Here is a 12,391-nt window from a genome sequence, read left to right on the forward strand (position 1 = left end):
CTCAAAGTTCATATCCACCGAACAACTGTCATTATTATTTTTATATCTGAACAATGTGCTTAGATATACTACACATTAGTATCATAATTTGATAACAATGTGCTTAGATATACTATACATTAGTATCATAATTTGATAACATTTCTTGGATTCATAACAACCTATTCTTACCCCAATCTTTGTGTAGACCTTTTTATTTCAAGGTACTACAAACCAAAACCACTAAAATAAACCATATACATAATAAAAAAAAACATCTGGTGTGCAGATATCTGTCACATACCACAACAATTTCAGATGCACCTGCCAGCATTTAATGAAATGCACACCAATTTCAAAAATATTACAAGAATGTAAATGTTCCATCTTTTATGATCATGAGATTCTTCGTGCAGAAATTTGACAGAAAATGTGAAAATGTCGTAACTATCCTGAATGATCTGTACGGAAAAAATCTTAAAATATGTTAATACCTCAATTAGAAGAGATTTATCAACAGCGAAGGACGTTTGGAATTATACAATGTCTGGTAAACAAAATACATGTACACATACTGATGTAGACCCTGTTGAAGTTAAAATGCGTTCATCAACCTATTTACAGCCGTTTTAGTGCATCTTTATTACAAGAAAGGCCAATAAATTTCTTTGCAACAGTAAAATAATGATCAAAATACACGTTTTCCCTTTTTAGCACAAGAAAAACTTTCTTCATATCATACAAAAATGAAAAATTTTTGTTTCCTCTTCGCAAACGTCATGTCTGACCTTCGATTAAGGCCAACAAATCAGAAAAAAAATAATAACAAATTTGTCAATGTAACCAATACACTTCCAAAGAAAAAGTTTTCAATAATTCAGCAATACAAAAACTACACATATTAATTGATGACTAAACTAGATGATTCTTGTGGTGCAATATAGTAACATTTCATGTAAATTACTCACTTAATGTACCAGTAATAAACTTGAATCATAGTTTCACCCGCAAGAGGATGGCGCAATGAATCCATGTATAATATAACTCAAGGAAACATTAAATCCGATTCCCTCATCACAGTGCGGTTAAAAGTCGCATGTTTTACCTATCTATTTTCTTTAATAATACATAAAGTTTTTGAAAAGAGATATTTATGCCCCATGCTTGTAATGGTATGTTTAAGTGCCAATATAAGCCATTACTTTAATGAAATCGACACCAGTGTTGTAATTATCATAAGCGTGGCAGAAATACAGTAAGAGATATATATAAACAGATCATCGGTTCCAGTTCACGCACTTGGTCATATCAAAATCCCACCTTTCAATATTTTTTTTATTCAACTCGGAGGTGATAGGTTAACTTCCGGAAACATTAATTATAATCTCCGAGCTTCCCGCGCGCAAAATCCCCTGTCATTTTAGGTATATATACACCAAAACCGGGTGAAAAAATTATGAAACAAATATTCAATACGAACCTTCAAGGACTTCGCTGATTACGGTAGATTGTGCTTGTTTTATTGTTGTTAAAGAGAAGAGCTGGGTGAAACGACATATTTTAGATAAGGTGAATTTAAATCAACATGGAGCGCAGAGTAAAATATCTACTTGTGGTTATCTTTGCCTCACTGGTAAGTTATTGTACTGCGTGATTAACAAATATTTATTCAGAAGCCTACGGTAATTACTTCTTTATGTATATTCTGATGCATTTGAGTTTATTTTTGATAATAAATAAGTTTCTCTCTTATGATACAAGAGTTAGGCATAAAGTACATAAAAGTGTTGACAAATATTTCTGAGAACAAGGTTATGTCAATATTGTGTTGATTATAGATGTTCTACCGAATGAGTACAATGACGAATTTCAATACGAGATTGGTGTTTAAATGACCTCGATTGCAGCAATTATATGTAATCGATTCATTTTCAAAAGTCTTTTTTTTATATTCTTTAGGCAATTGGAGCTACCCAAATTTCAGGTACGTATACAACACATCCATGGGTCAGCAGGAAAATAAATGCTATCTTCAAAATTGACCATTTGTCATATATGATCAACAATGACAACCAATTTAAAATATCTTTTAACTTTCGTTTTCAATGCAAAATAAAGTCACAAAAGAACGATAAGGTAGTCCATAAATACTGTTATTCAAACAAACATATAACAGGTAAACGTTGGCTACCGTAGATTGTTTTCATATACCTGTTGCTCGTCAAAAACAGAATTCCTGTTCAAAAATGAAAACTTTTTTATTATTTGCAAATTCTCTCCTATTTTCTGTGGGGGGGGGGGGGGGGAGGGGCAAAATATTCCAAGACTCTAGCACTTTCTGTCTAGAATCCGTGAACGATTTTTTTTCTTAAATGAAATATAATACCGGCATTGAGCACATAAAAAATGCAGTGAACGTGGATTTAATTCATACCTATGCACAAATACTCTTTAACCAGACGACTAAAATTGAAGATAAATGTATGTATAAAAATGTTTTGTTATTTTTAAAACTTTTTTTTTTACATTTCTCCTAGTGTATTGTATTACTGACACTATGAATTAATTAAAGAGCTATCTAAGCGAAGAAAATTTTCAGCACCTTGTTGAACAATAATTCCAAGGTATAGGGATTACCAGGGTAAAAGAAATCAAGGGCTTTTTGTGAATAATAAAATATGTCCCAAGCTTTCACTAATTACTTCCATACTATTAGACTTCAATGCAATAACTAAAAATTTAGAATACTAATACATTAATAAAGGAAATAGAAACTTTTTTGGTAACCGTATAATTCACCAAACTTCCTGTTTAACCTTTATTGGAAAGAGGACACAAAATAATAATTGCCACTTTTTATTCAATTTTTTTATAACTTTTTTTTTTCGTGTTTTTTTTAAACCAAGTTCTTTTCTAGATACAGAAAAATCTAAATAAAGCATTATGTCTGTTATGTAGGGTAAAAAGTTATTATTTATAAATTTTCGTGAACTAATAAGTTACTTTTTAAACAAGAACTCGTTTTGGGCTACAATGTTGTTAAATTGTTATACAACAAAAACATGCTCAGTTTACAATAACAAATACAATCATTATTGAAAGAAAAAAAGAATAGGTAATTTTGTTCTAAACTTTCAACTTTTAATAGTAAAATTTGTGTTATAGATGCAAGTATTACATAGACTTTGTTTTTACACTGTGTCTGTAATATTAAAGCGACATTTAAGGGAAACACTAGCCATAGAATTGTTTAACCTATTCTTCTTTTGGGCTATATTATCTCAAATTTTCTACAATTTCATCAAAACAGTAACTACAATGCATTCCCAGAAACAGAAGCCATTTTTAAAAGTATTCCTACAATTAGTTTCCTTTCAATGAAAAACATGAGGTACAGTAAATTACATTAAATCAATGATGCAGCAGAAGATTCCATGAAAGTAATATACATATTTACGTTTCACACACACACGCACATACATGCATATAAATGATGGACGTTAATGTAACTTTTTATTAAATAAAAGCCATAGAAAGAAGAAAAGAGGTATAGCGCACGTTGTATACCAAATGGCCTACAATATAGCGCATTTACAAAAATCCAAAATATTTCAATATTTTATTATATCAAGTAACAAATGCAAACTATATCAGCACCTGGCAAAAATAAACATAGTTATCTCAAACAAGAAATTTACAGATTTGGAGACCTATTGAGTCAGCATTGAAAAAATAAAGATTTATGTATCTGAACCATCTTAAACCAGAGGGTTCCTGAATTTGTTACATTCTTTTGATACCACAGTATACTGTTATGTTAAAATCTTTTTGTTTTATCTTGGTCTTCATATTAAAAATCTACTACATATATATATTTTAGTTATTCTATTTTCCGAAAGACTCTAACACGGGGGGCTGTATATACACAAAAGGCACATATTATTCCATAGTGGGTGTACGCTGAGCTGTTTTCGTGTTTGGGGGTCTCCGGTTCGACCCCCCCCCCCCGTTCCAGATTTGTTTATTAATCATATTTATAAGTATATGTTTAATTCTTTCTTCTTTTTTTTTTTACATTAGCTAGTTAATTTTTAATCATCGTATTTTCCACATAATATACAAATCAGAAATAAACATATAGATATATTCATTATTATGTATATTTACTTAAGATACGGCAGTATTTCCCGAAAGGAATATAGTGATCTAGAGCTTTCATGAAAAAAAAAATCTTGAAAGCAGTAAAAAAAAAAGCTTTATACCTAATTATGTAAATTGTCTAACAAATAAAATATTTTAAAAATGTTTTATGATAATATTTAATTTGATTTTACGAAGAAATCTTTTAAATGATATACATATATTATAGAAACAGTTCCTCATATTCAATATGCACCGCCAAGTAAATCTATTGATAGTAATAGATTCTCCCCATTTAAACCTGGTAGCAGGTGAAACACCGGGAAAGGGCGCTACTTTAATATTCATGTAGAAATTCGAATTCTATATTGCAGGAAATGTTTGTACCAAAAAGATGGCAGATGTCGTCTTTCTGATGGATTCGTCTTTTAGTGTATGGGAGCAGGACTTCAAAATGCAACTTCAATTTGTTACAAGTGTTGTGGACAACTTCCAAATTGGAAACGACAGTGTTCAAGTTGGTGTCTTATCTTACAGCAGTGAAATAAAAACTAATTTCTTTTTGAATGAATACAGAGAAAAAGAAGACATGAAGGATGCTGTGGGCAAAATAGAGTATTTAGGTGTAGCTGGGACGGATACAGCCGGGGCTTTGAAATATGCCCGAGAGGTTATGTTTCACAAAAAACATGGCGGAAGGGCAACGGCCTCCAAAATTCTGATACTAATAACTGATGGAATGTCGCAGAACTCGAACGAAACTGTTAAACAGGCAGCTATTACGAAACAGGCTGGGATCAATATACTAGCTGTCGCCGTCGGTGCACCCATAATGAAGGAACTTGAGATGGTTGCAAGCAACCCTGCCACAGATTTTGTCTTTAATGTCACCGACTTCAACTCTTTACCCAGTATTGTGAATTCACTCGCAACAACGACATGCTTGGGTATATATTCAAATTTTCATGTTAAAATTGTTTAAAAAAATTATGGAGGTGTATTAGAAAGAAAGACATACTAGATTAATTTGATGGCAATCGATTTTGTTTTTGTAGTACATTGTTAACTCTTGTATTACTTTATACTCACAGTGCCAGATATACCACGAGATGGAGAATCAACAATAAATAGTTCAGAGATCGAGGAAAAAATTAAGAAATGTAAGAGAATATTTAGTACTTACAGAAAAAATTTCGCAGTGGATAAAAATATACACTGATACTTGTGGACAGGATCCCCCCTCCACCTAAATACACGCCCAATGCCATGGACTTTTCAGTTAAAACTTACAGTTTAAAGACATATTCATAATGTATGCCATCGACAAAATCCCAAACCCTCGACACAAAATATCCACGATAATACATAAGCAAGCCAAGTTTACAACTGACCCTGTTAGGTTATCGAACTAAATTGAACACTTATTTACTTCATGTCACTGATATGTGTCTCTTGATTCTTCTGTCTCTCACTGTCTCCATGAACAGATGTAACACATGCCATTAATTCTATGATTTGTATTCTTTTAATAAACAACATGCATACATGGCCCTATTATAGAAACACGAGCCCATGTGCAAACAATTCTTAAAACAATGATTTTTACAGGTTTCACAACAGTATGTTACTCGAGATTCACTTAAAAACCTCGGATTTGACCATTTCCGCATGAAACAAGAGCTTATATTTTTCCGAAGTGTAAAATAACGTTCAAGCTTTCTGATGAACCGAGAAGTCTTGTAGATTTTTTTTTTACATGCGGTATTTAAGGAGTGGGTGGTTACGTCCTACGAGTGACTTTCAAGCACCTTTTTGACTTTGTTGACAATAAACTAGCCTGTTCTCTTAGTGGCTATGAAAATGTTAAGAAAGCGTTGTTTTACAAGGTCTGAAAAAAATAGTTTGTTATTAATAAGTAACATCCATTTGAAATTGCTTATTTTATATAATTATGCACGTTTCGGAAGTTTTCCCAAATCAATGTGCATCGGAATAAAATGTGAACTATGAAAATGATAAATAGATTGCCGCACAAAAGTAGTCTTGTAGCTTGCATTGTACCGTAGCTTTACTTCGAAAGGCGATGGAGCTTGTATAGATGTTCGAATATAACAAGACGCTAAGTCACTTTATTGGCAAATTCAGAGATAGAAGCATCTATGAAAAAAATCATATTGGCATATATGCTAAGATAAGGTAAACATAAATTTAGTTTGATCCAGTCCACCAGTAGTGATATCGAGCATCTGTTTGCATCACATGATTCATCAAACAATTCTTTGTTCTAGATTGTGGAAACAAGCCGTCGGACATTCTTTTTGTAGTTGACAGTTCTAGCAGTATCTGGCCTCTGCATTTTCAGGATATATTGAATTTCATACAGAAAGTAATCGGTCTCTTTGACGTCAACGATGATAAGAACAGGATTGGGATTATTATATACTCTGATGAGGTCACTCCGGTGCTACATCTTGACAACCAGTTGAATTCAAACGAACTAAAAAAGAGAGTATCAAACATTCAACAATTGAAGGGAGGCACAGAAACAGGGAACGCACTTAAATATGCGAGAGAAAACGAATTTAAAGGAAAATACGAGAGAAAAACGGTAGCAAAGAAAGTGATCATATTGCTTACGGATGGACAGTCCATTAAACCTAAGGACACATTGGAAGAAGCAACACAGCTGAAAAATGAAAATATCACCGTTTTTGCTATAGGCATCGGTAACAGAACGGATAAAGAAGAATTAAAGGCGATTGCAACTAGTGCTCGCCATCAATACAGTCTACAAGATTACAATGCACTCTCCACTATTAAAAACATGCTTGTTGTAAAAACATGTACTGGTAAGTATTGTGTATATATCTCCTTTTCCTCGATAAACGAATTCCCCTCTTTTTTTTTTTTAAATGTGTAATCGGCAATATTTTCTTTTTTATAGTTCACTTTCAAGTTCAGGATCCTACCATTGAAGACAACACGGGAAGTGAAGGTAACATAGCTCATATCGTAAAAGTCTCGCATTTTTATCACTATGACATCAATTCTTATTAGCACTTTGAAATAAGTTTATTTTATTTACCATGCTGTTTTTAAAATCAATTTCATTTCAGAAACATGCTGGGACAGCGCTAGGGACGTTATGTTTGTATTTGATTCTCCAGTAATTGGAGCTCACAAGACCAAAATAATTCGAAAAGCTATTACCGAGATGTTCAAACTTATGCAAATAGGTTCCAACAAGACAAAGGCTGGACTCCTATCTCATTACTGTCCGACAAATTTAGACACAAGTTTAGAAGAATTTCAAAATGAGCAATCTTTTCTGCTTGGTTTGAAACGTCATCCAAACGATGGATTAAAGAGATTACTTAGGATTCTACGGACGCGCGGTTTTCAACATAAAGATGACAAGCCTGTCAAAAAAGTGGGAATTATTTTTGTAGATAGAGAGGAGCACGATTCTCATGGCATCATCGAAGAAGCGCGGCGAACAGCGTTGAATAGCAGACTTTTTGTAATTACCATCGGCAATCGCGTGCCTTCCCATACAGTAGAATCTCTGTGCAGTGATTTTAAGCATCGGTGTGTTTTCCATATTTCTCAGTATAACTCCTTGATCCAATACGTTCCTGACATTATGGACATGGTTTGCTATTCATGAACTTTTTGATGAATTGTCTTCATTAATTATACGTTAGATATTTTTTCTCAGCTTTAGTTACTGGCTATACCAATATTTATAATCATACTGCAACTACCTCTTCTTTTACAGTAACATTTTATGATAGTTAAAGCCTTCTGTACATCAAGTCTTCTATGCAACAAGACGATAAATAATTAATTGTAAAGCAGTTTTAGAAATTCTAACAGCTGAGTCTAGTCAATCACCAGTATATATAAATAAAGATTTCCCCTGTATTCATAGTGTATCCGTCCAGCGAGTATTATTGATAATATGGAATAAGATTTTATTCATTTTAGACTGCAATCTTCTTTTCTTGCTTGATGCATGAAATATCTGTACAATGTGCATATGTTTTTATCTTGTGGTGCTATGTAACATAAACATTTCATTACTGTAAATGTTATTTCATGATTTTACATTTCATTTCGTCTCCCAATCAGTTCTCAGTATTGTAATTCCTAGAATTAATTTAGTTTTTTAATATACATTTATAATACTTTTGATGATTTTTTGCATTAAAAACTTTGTTTCCATATTACTGTTCCATTTTTATCATTTTTGTTCGCATTTGTTAATAAAGAAACACAACAGCAATCATTTGATCTTCTGTCGGTCTATTTTAGTGTTGTTCATTTTTTTTTTTAGCTCACATGAGCTGAAAGCTTAAGTGAGCCTTTCTGATCGGCGTCTGTCTGTATTTTTTACTATTTTTTACCTTCAATATTTCTAGTCCTTGGATACCTTGAAGATTTTCTCAGTCCCATCGAGTTCGGGGTAACGAGGTTTGAATGTATGCAAGTTTCCAGACATAGTTTAGATTCCAAATTATTCAAATGATTGCCCCCGGGGCCACACTAGGAGATCAAATCAAAGTTGTTCATTGGAATACATATGAGACATCTTTAAAATTCTTCTTCTCAAGCACTTAAGAGAGCATGTCAGTAAGCATTGAGCTTTCTATGGAAAGTCAAAAATCTGATTTTTTTTTTAAATAGTGTGTATGGATTATTTCTGTCACAAATAACAAGAAAAATACAAAATTAATGATTTCAACCATAATCACTGAGTCGTATCCAAGGAAATACATTTCCTTAGTTACCAGAACAATTTTTCACATTCAAAACGGGCAAATACTGACATAATTAAATGTATTTTTCACGCAAATGTTCTCAAAAGATGGTTTAAAACTACCCATTTTATAAAGATGAATAAATTGATAGTTCTACTTTGCCTGATTAAATTGGATTAAGTTCTTCTGTTACATTGCTATGGCAATGGGAAAACGCGACAAGTTTAGCATTGAAAAAATAACTGAATTTAAAACATTTTAAAAAGGCATTTGACAAAAATCCGTACAACTGCTTATAAACTCTATAATGAAATTTTGCAACTTTGAGTATACAACAAAATTTAAAAATAAAATTGGGTAGACTTTCAAAAACATTGTTGCCATGGAGATTCAAAAATATGCAAATTTGGGCATTTTTAGATGATTTCCTGTTAACAATTCAGATTACTAGAAGTAATTTGTCGTTTCAGAAACAAGATATCCTTATTCCACATGGATGCAGTTGTTACAGAAAATGAGTCATGCACTACTATGACCTTCTCCTCACTTTCACCTTTGACCCCAATGTCAATTTATCTTCCCCCAAGGTCAAATTTTTCTGCATTATATATTCTATGTCTAATAATTTCTTATCTAAATCTACATGGTTCTTGATATTTTGAACCTTGCTCAAATACTTCATACATTGATGCACAGGGTATACTGTTAGACAATTCAAGAAGATAAATTCATGCTCTACTGTTGACCTTGACCCCAATGGCAAGGTCAGTTAATTAATTGAGGTCAAAGTTAAAAATTTTATCTGTTATGACCTATTCTTGAAATACATGTATTTGAAACATGTGCTAAGTACTGCATCATGAACAACCTTTAGTCAACATTAAAATAATGATGCTTCCAACATCAATAATGATTAAAATGTCACTTGATGTTCCCTAAAATTTTCCTCCCCTGCACTATACAAAATTTTAGCCCCATTCATACCTATAGGTTGACAATCTGCGGGAAAAAACTAAAATCCAAATAACTTGGGAATCTTTGCAAATTAACTGATGTGATTTAGTTTGGTCTTGCTATTCTTGAAAAGAATATCTGATTATGTGTACATGTACATGAATTCTCATTTTGTCTCCATTTTAGCCTCATCTTAGCCCCTGGGACCACAATTAGTACACAATGACATCTGCACTACTCAAGAATTCCTTGCATAATATGACAAATCCCGGCTTCGCTGTTTTTATTTTTGCCTGTATACTGTATACTGTATACTTTGATTCCCTGTTGTGGTTTCACCCTAAACCCAATGGCTATTATTTGATATATCAGGAAGCTTTCACATCATCTTTTTCTTAAAATTTATGCAAATATAAATGACCCCCCCCCCATTTTTGGCTTTCCCTGATTATCTCCTCTTGGGAAGGAGCTCGGTCATTTATTTGAACAAACTTGAAATATGCCCCTTTACTAAAGGATATTCGGTGTCAAGCATGATCCAGTGGTATTTTCAGTAAATTTAAAGATGAAAATGCAGAAGTTTTTAAGATGATGAAAACAATAACACAAATTTTTTAACAGAAAAGCCCATTAAGTACATCTATAGTTAATGCCCATTTAAAAATTTCTCCTTCAGTAGTTCCATATATACATCACTGAAAGCAATTATAGGAGAAATCCAATGAAAAATCTATTTTATTTCCCCCTCTGCTTATATCATTCAACCTCTTAATTAACATCAGATTGAACTAAAGCCAATGTTTAGAGTTCAGCATCCCCCCTTTGTTTTTTAACAAATAAATTAAATGAATAAAATATAATTTGACCCTTTTGTAAAATCTTCAATTTTCTTTTTAAGGAGGAGGTTTCTTTAAAGTGCATGAATAATGCTTCAACTTTTGACAACTACTCCTTAAGAAATTAAATAAAATCAGAATGTTCTTCCAAGTCCCCAATTTTAACTTGGAAAATCTTAAGAACCAAAAATAGAATTTTAGTGGCTACTTATTCTTGCAAGTCCCATTTCCTAATAGCTCAAAAATACAAAAAGAATTTTCATAATTTTTCAAAAGTCATTATATTAAATCATTTAATATTCAGTTTATACACACATGAGGCTCAAAAACAATACAAAAAGTCCAAGCAAGTCCAAGTTTTGCCTGTGATTTGGGCACATATATGTATTAACTGTCTATATCATCCAAAAAAAATACATAACACATGCAATCCTCCATTCCTTCAGATTCAGTTCTGGGAACATGGTAAAACAAGATTAAACTTTAAGGTTTTACCAAAGGTCAACATGCTCAAAAATTTATTTTTACAACAACTCCAAAACTGTGTGAGGTGTAAAGTTAAAACTTTTACAGTTTATGAATATATCATTGATTAACAGATACAGAGTATCACTTCAAAACAAATATTTTAAAAAATATACTTTTTGAGAAAAAACAATTTCAAAAAATTTGCATATTTTAAAAATATGCACCTGCTTAATTCTGTACTTTTAGTGAAAACGATCATTGAAGAAATAATATATGTTTATCAATGAAGGGCAAGTTGGACGTGAATGGTTTCTGAAAGGCTATTATTGAAACCATGACATGTATAAAGACAAGTACCCTATAAAATCCGCCATTTGCAATGTACTTTCGGTTTCACATCTTAATATTTGGACAAAATAAACAGGGAAAACAACTTTCCAGAGTCTATCGAAGTCCAACTTGCCTTTCATTGATAAACATATATTGTTTCTGCAATGATGGCTTTCACTAAAAGTACGGAATTAATTAGGTGTATTTTTTAAAAAATATATGCATTTTTTAAAAAGAATTTTTCTCGTTAAATACTTTCTTTAAGTATTTGTTATCAAGTGATACTTTCTATCTGTTAATCAATGATATATTTATAAACTGTAAAAGTTTTAACTATATACCTCACATAGTTTTGGAGCTGTTGTAAAAATAAAATTTTGGGCATGTTGACCTTTGGTAAAACCTTAATAATGGTTCTGATCAAGATATATTCCTCCAGTGGCTTCTTTAAAGGAACAGGGTGTCATCTTCAACTATCTATAATAGCTGTAAAAATAACAAAAGTTATGTATTACTACTGAATAAGTGGTACAGTAGTAGATTAACACACATGTACATCCTATCTTCTGTAAAGGTTGCATTTAGAGTAGATTAACACACATGTACATCCTATCTTCTGTAAAGGTTGCATTTATGATATATGCATGTAATTTCCACCATGCTTGTCAATGTTAATAATTATATGTAGCATGAACCAATTACATATATGTAGACAAAGGAACAATTCAGATATATGAACAAGCTGCAAAATATATATAGGAGTTCTGGAGTAGGGGTGGGGTGGGGTCAATTTTCATAGACAAACATTACTTAATTCCTCCTTCATATGTATGACTTCTTTTGACCAAATAATGAGGAAATTGGTTTCCTGAAGATGGAGGGGTGGTATGATAGTTTTATGGATTACTTTATTATATACATTTC

General features: G+C 32.1%; 1 protein-coding gene across 1 annotated transcript; it reads left to right on the top strand.

Moving 5' to 3' along the window:
• Positions 1–1,212: 1,212 nt before the first annotated feature.
• LOC133182194 (cartilage matrix protein-like) lies at positions 1,213–8,364 on the top strand. Its single transcript, XM_061316941.1, has 7 exons — positions 1,213–1,612; positions 1,939–1,963; positions 4,494–5,066; positions 5,211–5,279; positions 6,408–6,968; positions 7,064–7,114; positions 7,236–8,364. Exons 1-7 carry the CDS (start codon positions 1,565–1,567, stop codon positions 7,784–7,786), a joined length of 1,878 nt encoding a protein of 625 aa, XP_061172925.1. The 5' UTR covers positions 1,213–1,564; the 3' UTR covers positions 7,787–8,364.
• Positions 8,365–12,391: the final 4,027 nt, after the last annotated feature.

The sequence above is a fragment of the Saccostrea echinata genome, unplaced genomic scaffold (genome assembly GCF_033153115.1).
Source record: "Saccostrea echinata isolate AGI-Se365-2 ecotype Australia unplaced genomic scaffold, CSIRO_AGI_Sech_v1 ptg000009l, whole genome shotgun sequence".
In the NCBI taxonomy this organism is placed as follows: Eukaryota; Metazoa; Mollusca; class Bivalvia; order Ostreida; family Ostreidae; genus Saccostrea; species Saccostrea echinata.